General features: G+C 37.8%; 2 protein-coding genes across 4 annotated transcripts in view; one reads left to right on the top strand and one right to left on the bottom strand.

Annotated features, from left to right (window-relative positions):
* WDR19 (WD repeat domain 19) overlaps positions 1 to 15,405 on the top strand; it is an 83,836-nt gene that overhangs the window by 40,250 nt on the left and 28,181 nt on the right. For all 3 annotated transcript variants that reach the window (XM_068543090.1, XM_068543089.1, XM_068543091.1), the window contains exons 16-23: positions 1,572 to 1,719; positions 1,844 to 2,048; positions 4,827 to 4,986; positions 5,179 to 5,289; positions 9,540 to 9,649; positions 12,564 to 12,621; positions 14,575 to 14,715; positions 14,796 to 14,878. In XM_068543090.1, coding sequence (XP_068399191.1) covers positions 1,572 to 1,719; positions 1,844 to 2,048; positions 4,827 to 4,986; positions 5,179 to 5,289; positions 9,540 to 9,649; positions 12,564 to 12,621; positions 14,575 to 14,715; positions 14,796 to 14,878 — 1,016 coding nt within the window. The remainder of the gene's footprint in view (positions 1 to 1,571; positions 1,720 to 1,843; positions 2,049 to 4,826; positions 4,987 to 5,178; positions 5,290 to 9,539; positions 9,650 to 12,563; positions 12,622 to 14,574; positions 14,716 to 14,795; positions 14,879 to 15,405) is intronic.
* Positions 6,513 to 7,139, bottom strand: LOC137764210 (large ribosomal subunit protein uL22-like). Its single transcript, XM_068543088.1, has one exon. It carries the CDS (start codon positions 7,104 to 7,106, stop codon positions 6,552 to 6,554), a length of 555 nt encoding a protein of 184 aa, XP_068399189.1. The 5' UTR covers positions 7,107 to 7,139; the 3' UTR covers positions 6,513 to 6,551.

Below are 15,405 nucleotides of genomic sequence, written 5' to 3'. Positions count from 1 at the left end.
GGCTTCCTCCAGGGCTCTCACTTTGATTGGATTCCCAGTTTCCCCATCTATAAAATGAATATGGTTCCAGGACCTACTTTGTAGATTGTATAAAAATTAAATGGGATAATGCACATAAAGCTTTCAGTACAGCATCTGCCACATAGTAAGCATTTAACAAATGGTTACCCCCTTTAAAACATTTCTACCATCTAGCACTGGTGTGCTCATCCTTACAAACTGAGAGTCAGTATGACATAGTGGTTAGAAGCATAGACTGTGGAGCCAGACTGCCTGGTTCAAATGCTGACTCTTCAACATACTAGCTGTGTGACTTTGGGCAGATTTCTGTGTGCCTCAGTTTCTTCATCTGCAAAATGGGCATAATAGTATCTGTCTTATAGAGTAAGAGATTAGAATTCAATATATTAAATTATAATCTATTAAATTATATATATACTTACATATCTTAAAGTAATTCTATATATTAAATTCAATAAGTATAATTTACAAAAAGTAATTTATAAAGTAAATTAAGTAAATATAAGTACAATAAGTATAATTAAATATAAGTACACTACCTGGTAAGCAACACTATCCAATAGAAATGTAATTTGAACTACATATATAATTTAAAATTTTCTACTAGTCACATTTTTTAAAAAAGGTAAAAAGAAACAGGTGAAATTAATTTTAATAATATTTTTAATTTAGCCCAATATTATCATTTCAGTATGTAATCAACATAAAAATTATTAATGAGATGTTTTACACTCTTTTTTTCATACTAACTCCTTGAGATCTGGTGGGTAGTTTACACTTCCCCACATCTCAATTTGGACTAGACACATTTCAGTGCTTAAGAGCCACATGTGGATATTAAATAGTGGCCATACTGTATTGTATGGCTGTATAATATTAGTTATTATTATTTGTAGGAATTTTATATTTCATTCTTATTTTGAGAGGAAGATAGATTAGAGAGGAGGCAGGTGTTTCTTAGCTCCACATTGAGGATATATATAAGCCTATCTGCCTGAGGAATATGTGGAATCGGAATATGTGGACTGATTTTTTTTAATAGCTTTTATTACTGTAACTACAGTTTATGTTTGTTGGAATTGCACTGTAGAGAAGTTTTTGAAATAAAACATACCCAGTGTAATTTATTTAGATCTCAAATCATATACAAATTAATTTGTTTCTTCTCTAGTTGGAGCATTTCTGTACCCAGTATTATCGAAAATTTTCTAAGCACAAATGTGTTCATAGTTTAAATTTCCGTCATCTTGAGCAACTTCAACTTTTTTTTCTTAACCTGAAGTTTTGTGTCCAGACTTGAAGTTTTTCCTGCAAATTCACCAAATTTTAGATAAAATCCTTGATTTTCCATATAACTACAGTTTTTTTCAAGCCAGACCTATAGGAATGGGAAAAGAAACTTTTCTTCCTTTATCTTGGGGTGTTGCGGAGTTGAATGTGGTTTGGTAAGCTTTGCCAGCTAAGGCTGTAGACAGACTCCTTCCTACCAAGGCAAATGATAATGGTTTAAGTACAGACTTGGGGCAAATCTGTAAATCCTTATTTTGTAGGTTAATGATGCTACCTATGAGATTCCAGATTTTTCACCAACCATTAAAGGTGTTCTTTGGGAAAACTGGCCAATGGATAAAGGTGTGTTTATTGCCTACGATGATGATAAGGTGTACACTTATGTCTTTCACAAGGACACTATACAAGGTACTTAATCACTTTTTTGTACATTTACTGAGAAATACATTTCCATTGCAGTGAAATTAAAACATTCCTTTCTGATTTGTGTGCTATTAGCTTTCAGCATTAAGATGTCTGTGTTATAATATAGGATCCAAGGTCATTTTGGCTGGTGGCACCAAAGTTCCCTTCTGTCATAAACCTTTGCTGTTATATAACGGAGAATTGACCTGCCAGACGCAGAGTGGAAAAATAAACAACATCTACCTTAGCACCCACAGCTTCCTCTACAGTTTAAAAGATGTGGGGCTTAATGATCTGAGGCAGATGCTGACGCAGACTTTAATGCTAAAAAGGTATGGTTTTAAACACTTCTCATGGGGCCTCTCATTTGCTTTTGTGATTTTAAAGGTCAACTTCCATTAAAATAGAGATAATAGTATTTAACTCGTTTACTTCACAGGATTATTGTGAGGCTCAGATAAGATGATGGATATGAGAATGTATATAAATTCTAAGGGAAGTACTTTTGTGCAATACTATCGGTGCTTTATTCCAGGAAAAGCCCTTCAGAACAAAAAGGCTTCTCATCACCCAAATAGCACAGTTACTGTGAAATTCTAATAAACGTAATTATTTCAACACTCTTAATTTCATCATAACAAAGTTTGATTTTACCTTACTTGAGATTTCCTTTTCCTGCTTTTTCCTCTCACCTCTTAGGGCCACTGTGAATTCCTTTGTGGTTCTGATTCTTCTCACCATCTCTGAAATGTTGCTCTTCCTCAGGGTCCCTTGAGCTCCTTTCTTCTCTTCTCAGTCTAATTATTCTTCCAGAGTGAATCTCCTCAAAGATGGTTTCAGTACCATCTATACGAGGCCGACTCCAAAATGTGCATCCTTGACTTAAACCTGTGTTTACCACTGCCTCCCAGTCATATGTAGTTGGGAGTCCAGGAGTTCCTCAAACTTGCCTCATCATCTTCCCCAGCCTCCTCTTCTCCCCCTGCCCTAATCACATGGTGCACATGCCCTACCACCCACCCACTCCCACACACAACCACATACCCACACACACCCACACACCCTCACACACACACACACACCCCACACACACCCTCATACACACACACCCACATACCCACACACACCCACACACCCTCACACACACCCACACACACACACCCCACACACACACACCCTCACACACACACACCCACATACCCACACACACCCACACACCCTCACACACACACACACACCCCACACACACCCTCATACACACACACCCACACACCCTCACACACACCCACACACATACCCACACACACCCACACACCCTCACACACACACACAAACACACACCCCCCCACACCCTCACACACACACACCCCCTCACACACACACACCCTCCCACACACACACCACACACACACCCTCACACCCTCACACACACACACCCTCACACACACTCACACCCTCACACACACACACACCCTCACACCCTCACACACACACACCCTCACACACACTCACACCCTCACACACACACACACCCTCACACACACACACCCCCCCACACACACACACATACCCCAGGTCCTTTTGTCCTCTGCTATTCCCCCACCTTAACTCAGGCCCTCACGTGGAGTAATGTATATCGGAACCACTTCCTGACTGCTCTCTCTGCTGGTAGCCTCATGACAATCTAATCTATTCTCTACACACTTTGGAAAATGTGAATCTGACCTCTCATTTCCCTGGTGAAGATCTTCCAGTGACTTCCTGTTGCCTTTAGGAAGAAACCCCTGCTTCTCGGGACCTCAGCATGACACGTTAGGCTCATGATGATTTAATACTAGCCTCATCTGTCCCCACTCCTCCATGCCTCTCTGTGCGCTGACTGCTTGGATTCAGTATTTTTCATGATTTCTTGCCTTGGCACGAGCCGCTTTCTCATCCTGGGATGCCCCTCCCTGTCTCTGTAGATAGTAACTCCTCATTCTTCACCATACAGCGGAGCCCTCTCCTCCTTCAGGAAGCCTTCCCAGAAGCCCTGACCACTGTCAGTCTCGGTCAGGGCCTTTCCAATGTGTTGCCTCAGAGCCAGGATCCCGTGTGGAGAGTGGTTTAGAACACGTTATCTCTTACCGCTGTGTGACCTGGGCTGGATTTTTAAGGCCTCTAAGCCTCACTTTCCTCATCTCTAAAGGAGAAATAATAATAATACATAGTGGATAGTGTCATTAGGGTGATCCAGCGAGAGAATTTATACAAAGCACTTAGCACAAAGATTCACATATTGTAGGCACTCCGGTACCTTTGTCATACTGTGTCATAGTCATCTGTTTTCTTACCTGTCTCTTCCACCTTCCCCAAGTATGACTGCCTAAAGGACAGTGATTTGCATTTGAGCCTTACGTCTTGGTTCCTGGCACATAACGGTGCTCAGTGAATGTGTGTTGGATGGAAAAATGCATCAGTGAATAGAGGGGAAGGCGTAACATTCATTAATGTAGGGGTTCCACAAAAAGGTCTCACTGGCATTTATGGTTAAGTTTTATACCAGAGGTCAGCAAGCTTTTTCTGTTATGGTCCAGGTGGTAAGTATTTTCAGGCATTAAGGACCATAGGGTCTGTCACACCTACTCAGGTCAGCTGTTGCAGTGCAAGTGCAGCCAAGACAGTCCGTAAAGAGCGGGCGGGTGAGTGTGTTCCACTCACACTTTATTCCCCAAAACAGGCAGCTGTGGGCCATAGTTTGCTGACCCCTGTTTTAAAAGTTCCCAATTTATAGGAATAGAGTACTAATTTTATTAGACTTATGTGAGAACAAAAATAATTTTCATCTGTGTGTGAAGTAAACCAAAAATAAATAAACAGAATTAGTTGTTGATGAGGGAAGGTGGTTATACAGAATAGATTCAGATTAATTCAAGAAATTCAAGAAAAAACATCTGCATAAAACTGGAAGAAAAGTTTATATAGCTTTTCCTCACTTGAAAATGTTTAAAGATTAAGAAATGTTTCTGCAAAATTTATCTAGGGCATAACATTAAATTATATACAATCTGAAAATTGCCTAATGGGGGCAAATAGAGCTCCCTGATTAAGCTTATGTACTCAACTGCCAGGTTTTCTGATGCTTGGGAAATGTGCAAGACTCTGAATGATCATGCTGCCTGGAATGAGTTGGCCAGAGCTTGTCTACACCACATGGAAGTGGAGTTTGCAATCCGTGTTTATCGGACAATTGGAAACGTTGGCATGGTGATGTCCTTGGAACAAATAAAGGTAAACATCATCTTACGGGAGTTATCAGATTAGCATTTAAATGGTGTTTAGCCAAACATTTAAACTTTCTGCAGTTACTCGTACCTAACTCGTAAACAAATTAATTGATAGATCACTACCACTTCCTCCTAAGTACAGTCCTTAAATAAAAAACCCGGTATTTCTTCTCATTAAAACTGCTTTTATTTGTAGGGAATAGAGGACTACAATCTTTTGGCAGGACATCTTGCCATGTTTACTAATGATTTCAACCTGGCTCAGGACCTGTACCTGGCATCCAGCTGTCCCATTGCTGCCCTGGAGGTATGGCAGCAAATGAGGGGGAAAACATGCAAAGAGGCTCTCACCTTTTGTAGAGTTAAAATCTCTCAGCACTAGATACCACATGCCTTCCCTCTCCTAGAATTCAGACTTCAGCTTTAAGAATTCCTGAGTATTCATTAACTTCAGAAATATTTTCACTCTGCATTCTGTGGAGCCATGAAAGGCATGGTATTGTAACATTACCAAATAATTTAAAGTCAGACTGTGTCCAGAGAGGACAGATTCCATAACTTACAAAAACACATACAAATAAAAACAGCCACCATTTCTTTCTTTCTTTCTTTATTTTATAGACAAAGATGTATATTTTAAGAGTATTTGTTTTTTTGTTTTTTTTAACATCTTTATTGGAGTATAATTGCTTTACAATGGTGTGTTAGTTTCTGCTTTATAACAAAGTGAATCAGCTGTACACATACATATATCCCCATATCTCCTCCCTCTTGCCTCTCCCTCCCACCCTCCCTATCCCACTCCTCTAGGTGGTCACAGAGCACCGAGCTGATCTCCCTGTACTATGTGGCTGCTTCCCACTAGCTATCTGTTTCACATTTGGTAGTGTATATATGTCCATGCCACTCTCTTACTTTGTCCCCGCTTACCCTTCCCCCTCCCTGTGTCCTCAAGTCCATTCTCTAGTCTGCGTCTTTATTCCTGTCCTGCCCCTAGGTTCTTCAGAACCATTTTTTTTTTTTTTTAGATTCCATATATATGTGTTAGCATACAGTATTCATTTTTCTCTTTCTGACTTACTTCACTCTGTATGAGAGACTCTGGGTCCATCTACCTCACTACAAATAACTCAATTTCGTTTCTTTTTATGGCTGAGTAATATTCCATTGTATATATGTGCCACATCTTCTTTAGCCATTCATCTGTCGATGGACACTTAGGTTGCTTCCATGTCCTGGCTATTGTAAATAGAGCTGCAATGAACATTGTGGTACATGACTCTTTTTGAATTATGGTTTTCTCAGGGTATATGCCCAGTAGTGAGATTGCTAGGTCATATGGTAGTTCTATTTGTAGTTTTTTAAGGAACCTCCATACTGTTCTCCATAGTGGCTGTATCAATTTACATTCCCACCAACAGTGCAAGAGGGTTCCCTTTTCTCCACACCCTCTCCAGCATTTATTGTTTGTACATTTTTTGATGATGGCCATTCTGACTGGTGTGAGGTGATACCTCACTGTAGTTTTTTTTTTTTTTTACTTTTATTTGCATTTATTTTTTGCAGCATTTATTCCCGGGCCATAAGTTTTTGTTTCTTCAATTTCTTCTGGGATATCTTTTTCTTCTGGGCAACCTCCTCTTCTGGTTTAGGAACAATCTGTTCTTTTTCAGTAAGGATCATCTCAGTGTGGCAGGGAGAGCTCATGTATGGGTTGATCCGACCATGAGCTCTGTATGTCCTCCGCCGCATCTTGGGGGCTTTGTTCACCTGGATATGCTCAATTACCAGAGAATCTACATCTAAGCCCTTAAGTTCAGCATTACTCTCTGCATTTTTGAGCATGTGCAGTAAAAATTCAGCACTCTTTTTGGGCCACCGACCCTGCGTCCAGCCCCACTGTTTGGCCTGGGCACACCTACCAACTCCACCATTGTAACGACGGAATGGCACACACTGCTTCTTTAAAGTGACATCCTTCAGATACTTGGTGGCTTTTCGGATATGCATACCCTTAATGGCCTGGGCTGTTTCACGAGTGTTCTTAAAGTGAACACGAAGATTTGAACCTCTCGACTTGCATGATTTTGTGGGGTTTTCTGGGTCAAGTGAATAGCGAACCATTTTGAGAGGTCACCTCAGGCCGCTGACCGGAAAAAAAGCCTCACTGTAGTTTTGATTTGCATTTCTCTAGTGATTAGTGATGTTGAGCATCCTTTCATGTGTTTGTTGGCAATGTGTATATCTTTTTTGGAGAAATGTCAATTTAGAGCTTCTGCCCATTTTTGGATTGGGTTGTTTGTGTTTTTGATATTGAGCTGCATGAGCTGCTTGTAAATTTTGGAGATTAATCCTTTGTCAGTTGCTTCATTTGCAAATATTTTCTCCCATTCTGAGGGTTGTCTTTTCGTCTTGTTTATGTTTTCCTTTGCTGTGCAAAAGCTTTTAAGTTTCATTAGGCCCCATTTGTTTATTTTTGTTTTTATTTCCATTTCTCTAGGAGGTGGGTCAAAAAGGATCTTGCTGTGATTTATGTCATAGAGTGTTCTTCCTATGTTTTCCTCTAAGAGTTTTATAGTGTCTGGCCTTACATTTAGGTCTTTAATCCATTTTGAGTTTATTTTTGTGTATGGCGTTAGGGAGTGTTCTAATTTCATTCTTTTACATGTAGCTGTTCAGTTTTCCCAGCACCACTTACTGAAGAGGCTGTCTTTTCTCCATTGTATATTCTTGCCTCCTTTATCAAAGATAAGGTGACCATAGGTGCATGGGTTTAGCTCTGAACAGCCACCATTTATTGAGTGCTCACACGTGCCAGGCACTTTTTTAAGCATTGACATATTTTAATTCATGTAATCTTCACAACAGTCCTGTGAGATAATACTATTATTTTCTCTATTTTCCAAATGGGAAAATAGGGGCACATTTGTCTTTTATTTATTATGTGAAATTCTCTTGTGTATGAAGAGGGGGCTAACGCTTGTGTATCATCACTAGTTTCCCAGAGGTGAGTGTTGCAGGGGAAGGGTCAGAACGGAGTGAAGGACCTAGTTCAGCGCAAGGAAGGAGAGAGCTGTGGCGGTGTCGAGTAGCGGTTAAGAACGTGGACTTTAGAGTCGGACGTGGCTGGGTCCAGATCCCAGCTCTGTGTAACCTCGGACAAGTTATTTCATCTCTCTGTGCCCTAGATCCCATTTAAAGGAGGGATAACAATATCTAGCCCACAGGGTGTTGTAAAGATTTAAGAATGAGATTAGATCTTTTGGGACAGTGCCTGACGGGCTGTAAAGACAGAGATGGTGGCTGCTGACACATTATTTCACCCCAGCCCGCATTTCTACAACCACATAGAGGGAAGCATATGTGCTGTTGATTTCACAGCTTCTCTTTTCAAATTGTTCTATAGCAAATTTTCATTTTTAAATTTTAAGTGGACTAAATTACTTTTGTTTTAAGAAAAAATTAGATAATTTTACAACACTATTTGAGATCACTGGGGACACCCTGAGAAATTTTCAGAACTTGGATTGGTAAGCACTGAAGTAGGAACATGGCTGCACTGAGTGAGGGCAACGTGTCATCCCAGCTCTTCTGCATTAGCTGTGGACACTTGTGTGCTGCTGGATTTGTAAAGGATTTAAGGTGATGGCTTCCCAATGGAAAGAGGTGATTGCACCCCGTTGTTCCTTTAACCTCACTTTGAAGACTGATAGGTTAGCTAAATAAAGAGGTTGGAAGCAAAGCCCTGCCGTCCAGCCCTGCCACACACTAACTTTGAGACTTTGTGTGCAAAACTAGCCTCTCTTTGCCTCAGTTTCTGGATCCCTAAAATGGGCACAAGAGCAGCTCATTACAAAAAGCCTAGTTGTGAAAAGTAAATAGGCTAATGTCCTAAAACAGTACCTGGCAGAAAATAGCACTTACAAAATGTTAGCCATTATTAATTCTTTACAAAGAGTGAATAAAGTGAGGAATGAACTCTAAAAAATTAATGGTTTAATCTTTCATGGTTAGTTTTTATGTGGAATTATGTACCAGACACAGATAAAAGACCTTGGGAGCCAGAGAGAAAGACACGTTCACGTTTTATTTATGTTTGCTACTATTCGTCTCATGATATAGGTTCAGATTTTCTCAGAAAATAACATCAGTTCCTACAGTAAAGTATTTCTCAACTTCTTCTTTATCATCTCCCCTCTAAGGAGAAATATTAATTTTAATTTAGCTGATTGAATTAATTTTAATTCAATGTAATTTTTTCCTATGGAGAAAAATTAAATACTAAAGAGAATAAGATTTTGTTTAGGATTGAGTTTTGGAGGGCCACAAACCATTGTAACAGCCAAGATGTTTTTGGTCCCCAAGAACCAATTTTCACCCTTTTGGAGGCTCTGTCACCTGCATTGAGAATGTATGCTATAGTAATTTATTGTCTTTGGAAAGACCAAGTTTCATTTTTTAAACAAAAAGTATCTGTAATCACTTTTATTAAAAACTATATGGTGACTGTGCAGAATAATTTGCTATTTGAAATTAGTATCTCTCTCTTCCTAATAGATGAGAAGGGATTTACAGCACTGGGACAGTGCTCTACAGCTGGCAAAGCGTTTAGCCCCAGACCAAATACCGTTTATATCAAAAGAATATGCTATTCAGCTTGAATTCACGTAAGTACTTGTCTTTATATGTTTCAGTCAGTATCTAATTATTGAATATCTTCAATTCTAAACTGCTGTTCATTATAAGGCCATTGATTTAATAATTAAATCCATTGATTTAATAATTGCTTCTTAGGTGGAAAAAGCCATGTTAATTATACATCCAAAAAGTGTTTTATTCCAACTAATGATGTCTTATCCATGTATTTATCCACTTGCATTTTCAGCATCAAAGTCAAGTTTGGGTCTAAGCCTTTTCTATATTTAGAGTCTAAATATTATTTTGAATCACATTTGGCCAACAACAGTTACACATAAACATTGGGGTGACTCTGCTTTTCTTAACCTACGCCCATGACCTTGACCTCTTTGAACACTTGGAGGATTTGCAGTGTGATTTCAAGGCACGGCGAAAAATACCAGGCTTTGTTCTACAACTTCTATTTGCTTAAATTTGTACTTTTTCTTTTGTAAATTGAATTGCACATGGATAAAAATTCAATAGCTAATGTTGAAAATCAAGCCAGAAATTTTTCACAGGTGGATATGTGGTGCTTGAATAATAATCCTTCATGATGCATGATGAATAGGCTTCACAGATATTTCCTACCTTTGAAAACGCCATAATCTATTCTGAGAGATTTAGAATTTTCTAGTGCTGTTAATTGCTAGATGGTCTTAACTGTCAGTAGTCTTAATTGACAGACTATACATTTTTATTTCAATGCTGCATAAAAGTGCAATTTTATAGGCATTCAAGATCCAATTGTAAGCTCACCTTCAGCCATGGTTAATGCCACTAATGGAGATACGTGCAGAGACAAAAAATGAATAATTCATTTGCAAATATAAGTTCACAGGTATATGTGCAATGGCAGTTATATCACAACTGGACAATTTCTTTTGACATTTATAGGATACATTCCAATTTCAAAAACTATAAAATGGGAAAAATACTGTTTTTTGAGCAAAGAAAATATGGTTCTAGCATTTAAAAAAACATTTTTATATAGTTCCACTTTGTTTTCTATAGACTTTAGATTCATTGAGAATGTTGACAGCTAATAGTTGTAGAAATTATTCCATCAAAAGTATTCTTTCATTTCTAACCAAGATACCTTATTTAAAATTTTCCATTTTGCAAGTAAAAACTTTTTGGAGATTTTATTTCTTCTTAGTCAACCTTGATCTAAATTTGGCGCATTTCTGCCTCTTATACAGTTAATCCATATGTTGAAAAGGTCAAATAAGAATCTTGGTACATAACACAATGGACAAGGCCCTCCGTGTCTGTCCTGAGAGTGACTGGGTCTTCGAGTAAAGAGAAAAGGGTCATTACATTGGGAGATGACCCACCATCTCCTGTCAGAGCACAAACACCCAAGTAAGCCCTGGAACCATCCAGAAAACTTCCATTGTCTCTTCTTTCAGGAGAATCAAAGTTTTTGTAGCAGACCCTCAAAAACTGTCTCGTTATAGTCAGATGAGCTGAGCCAGTTGAAAGCCTGTGATGTTGTTGATATTTTTTAACCCTTTCTGCTCAACACTTCACTGTGAAGCCACCAATTCCCAAAACTTTCACTGCTATTTCTGTGCTGACCCCTGGACCCTGATCTAGATACACACCCCAGCCCCCCAAATCAGGAGACTTTCCCTTGTGATAATAGTAATGAACTAAGTATATCTCATCATCATCCGATATCCCAGTAGCCACCAGCTGCTGATTTTGATGCTAAGGCCCTAGGCCTGTGCTCAGTTCCATCAGTCTGTTTTATTCTGCATCCAAGACGTTGATTAGATCAAAGCAGGACCAGTCTGTCACCTGTGGGAGGGATTTAGCTCTCCAGTCTGGCACTAGAATCATGAGTTAGATCCACATGAGCGTTCCAAAATAAAATAATAATAAAGTGAGTGAACTAAAATACCATAAAAATAAAGTGAGAGTTCCCAAAGTCTTAATTTAGCATCTCCTAACTGGGTTTGCCTAAGGAAAACCTCAGGTTCCTGAAGGAGGAACTATCAGGAGACATCTCTAGCTGTGTTGATGTAATTGGGTCCAAATATTAGAAATTCCCACTGAGGAACACTGCTGACTGTGAAGCCCTGGGCTGTCCAAAACAAGGTTCTCAATCGGCTTCTCTTCCAGAAAATTCCTTGTAACCAACAGATGAGGAAACTGAGTGAGGCTGAGAGAGGTTGAATAACTGGTCTAAGCTGATAAGGTGGAGCTCAAATAATGACATTTTCAGAGCTGATTAATTTATTATGGAGGAGATGATTTCTCAGAGGACAGTGGATCTCCAAATGGATCATAAGCAAATCACTGATCCATTCTGTTCCAAGCAATAAAAATGAATTGAGGTAATAAATATGACTTCTAGATATGCAGATCCATGTTAGCATTGGTCATGGGAATAGGGAGTGGTATTATTTATTTCACGTATAATACTTCTTATCAGAATAAGAACCAGGGCCCTTAATACTGTCATCCCCAGTGTTTTCCTTCATTTCTACCCAGATTCTCTCAATACATATTGTACTTATAAATATTGGGTGTTTGGAAAAAACATTCTTTTTTATGGTCACATGATTGTCTTTAGTGCCCCAAAGGAGATAATTAAGCAAAAGTGACCCATAAAATTTAATGTACCTCCCCAAAATGCCTAGCATACTGCAAAGTTAGTACCTTATAGTCTTAGCACAATCTAAAGAGTCATGTACCAAAATGTTCATTGCAGCTCTGTTTACAATAAATATTTTTAAAGTAGCAAAATAATGGACTGCACTTGAAAGAATGCATGTATAAATGTCGTATATCACAACTTTTATGTGCTTAAGCAATTCAGTGACAGCTGATCTTTTAAATCTTGTATATGTAAATAAGATACTTAAATGTGTATTAAAATTCACATTTTTTTTTCAGGGGTGATTATGTAAATGCTTTGGCTCATTATGAGAAAGGAATAACAGGTGATAATAAGGTAACCTTGAATAAAGATAAGATATGCATAATTACCTTTGGGTTTATTGTTAGTTTCCTTTAAAAAATAATCTTATTTGCATTGTATTTATTCCCTATATAGCAGGTGAGCCTTTTTTCAGTTCATTAACAGCTTTGCAAGGATATGGTTAAATCATTTTAAAACACTTAGAACTCTTAAAAACTGAAGTTGACAATATTTTTATCAGTCTGAAAAAGCTATGTTTTCCATTACACCCTAATTATGAGCTTCATATTAAGGTTGGGAGTAAGATTTTTATCCCTTCCCAGTTACAGGCTAGCTATGATTTTCATAAAGCTGTTCCTTTTACTCTTAAAAAGTTTCAATAACCACTTTGAAAGTGAATTCCCAGTCCATAAAAGTTTGTTCTGCCATTTCATTCCTTATGCTGTATCTTTTATGATGAACCTGGTAAGCATGTACTTTACCCACCATTCCAGTCCATTCTCCCATCCCAGACGATCCCAGAATTTTAGCTCAAGAAGCTAAATTTTGCGATAAAAATTGATGTTTTTAAGTTAGGTGATGCCAAGATTGAAAATCTTTTTCTTTTCTATATTATATCTAGCATTTTATTACAAAAGTAATACAATTTCAGTATAGTCAATTTGAAAAATCACCAAAGTATGTTAACCTGCAAAGTGAGAGTCCAACGTTCTCTCCTCCATCCACACTCCTTAATGGTAACCACTGTTCATGATTTTATATATTTCCATCCAGAATCTCTGCTAAACATACAGATATGTATATAATAGGGATTTTTACTAAAAATGAAATCATTCACTTCCATTCATTCAGCAAAGATCAACTGAGACTCCATTCTGTGAAAAGCGGCATTTTGCTTTATGGTCTTTCCAAATCAATACATTATGAATGTTTTAATTTTTTAAGAGCTTCTAAAATTTCGTTGTTTGGATGTACCATGGTTTTTTCATCCACTCCCTTATTGATTATATTGTAGTTGGGGTTTTGTTTCTATCAAAAACACCACAGTGAATATTCTACCTAGTATATATATCTTTAGTTACTTAAAATAGTATCTCTGCAGGATATATTCTTACAGGTGGAATTTCTAGGTCATAAAATGTGTGCTTTTAATTTTTTATACTGCTAGATTGCTCTCCAAAAGAACTTGTAGTAATTCATCCAGCTGTTAGTTGTGTAGGAAAGTGTCTGTTTCCCTCACATTTTCAACACTACCAATCTCGACCAATTTGATCAGCCAAAAAAAAAGACGGTATTTCATTTTACTTTGCGTGTGTTTGATTATTAGTGAAGTCAAGCATGTTTTATTTATTTATTGGCCAATTGTATGTTTTTTTATGAATTGCCTGATTATATCCTTTGTTCATTTATCTCTTGGGGTTTTGACATTTTCTTTGTTTGGCTGCATCTATTTAAGTTCATCCTTAATTGTGTTGTTAAAGACAGTCACCACTAGTCACATGCGGCCATTTAAGTTATTTAAAATTAAATAAAATATAAAATTCAGTTCCTCTGTCACAAAATAAATAAATAAAGGTTTTTTTGTTTCATCAGGCCTAGTAGAGAAATTTTCAGTTTGATAAATATTTTCTCTCTTAATGTTATTCATACATAGCATTTATGCTATGTGCCAAGTATATTTCCTCTCACATAAAATTTTATACCAAGAAGACATACAAAGAGATGCAAGGTATTACGACAAAGGGGCAGTAAAAATTTGGTCTTGAGCACAAAAGATCTAGACTTCTAAAGAAAAAAATATAACTTTATAACAGGTGATTTTTAAAAAAAGACTCAATGTTATTTCAAAATCTTGAGATTCGCCAGAAAAGGATTAATGAAAGTAAACCATAACCTTTGGGCTCATTTTAGATTTAAATTGTTTGGCTAGAATACATCATTTTAAGTTAGGGTCTGATTCATTAGTTGTTTGCCTTCTAATTTCAGGAACATGATGAGGTATGTCTGGCTGGCGTGGCCCAGATGTCCATAAGAATGGGAGACATCCGCCGAGGGGTTAGCCTAGCCCTCAAGCACCCCAGCAGGGTCCTTAAAAGAGACTGTGGCGCCATACTGGAGAATATGAAGGTGGACTTTTCTGTGAATAAATATTCATGTGGTCTCATACATAATAAATTTAGTATTTTGACAATCTCATATTATTTTAGCAATTTTCAGAAGCAGCTCAACTCTATGAAAAAGGTCTCTACTATGACAAAGCAGCATCTGTTTACATCCGCTGTAAGAATTGGTAAGAAATTGCTAAAATTTGTTCTGAGCAGGTGTGGAAATGAATGTGTGTCGATGATCCCCCCACTGGTTTTCTTGCTGCTCCTCCCAGCTGTACAACTATTGCCTCTATCTGGGCCTTCCTTCCATCTCCTCTTTTTCTTTTTAGATGAGTTCACATTAATAGTTTCTTTTCCAAAGAACAGCACATTTCCTTGGTTTAATATGGGGAAATACCTGATCAGATAAATTGCTAGAATAAAAAAGCCCTGTTGTCCCCAAAGAGTTAATGAACTAACCTTCATTTTCCCACAGAGGGTGGGCTAGTGGGGTTGGGGGCCGGAGAAAGAGCATTTTTTTTTTTTTTTGCCAGCCGTCATATAAAACTATTTATTCATAAATATTTTCCAAAATGAAAATAGGTTTACCAAAAAAATTAAATCTTTTACCTATAGGAGGCCAAGATTTTTTAAAGATCATGATAACTGTTTTTTGAATCCTAAAAACTAATATCTGATTGTAGGAAGCTACTTTTAGATCAAATGTAGT

The sequence above is a fragment of the Eschrichtius robustus genome, chromosome 4 (assembly GCF_028021215.1).
Source record: "Eschrichtius robustus isolate mEscRob2 chromosome 4, mEscRob2.pri, whole genome shotgun sequence".
Lineage (NCBI taxonomy): Eukaryota > Metazoa > Chordata > Mammalia > Artiodactyla > Eschrichtiidae > Eschrichtius > Eschrichtius robustus.
The sequence above is the reverse complement of the archived record's forward strand: the minus strand, read 5'-3'. Positions and strand labels throughout refer to the sequence as shown.

Excerpts from the sequence above, each read along its gene's own strand:
- LOC137764210 (XM_068543088.1), bottom strand. The coding sequence starts at position 7,106 with ATGGTTCGCTATTCACTTGACCCAGAAAACCCCACAAAATCATGCAAG.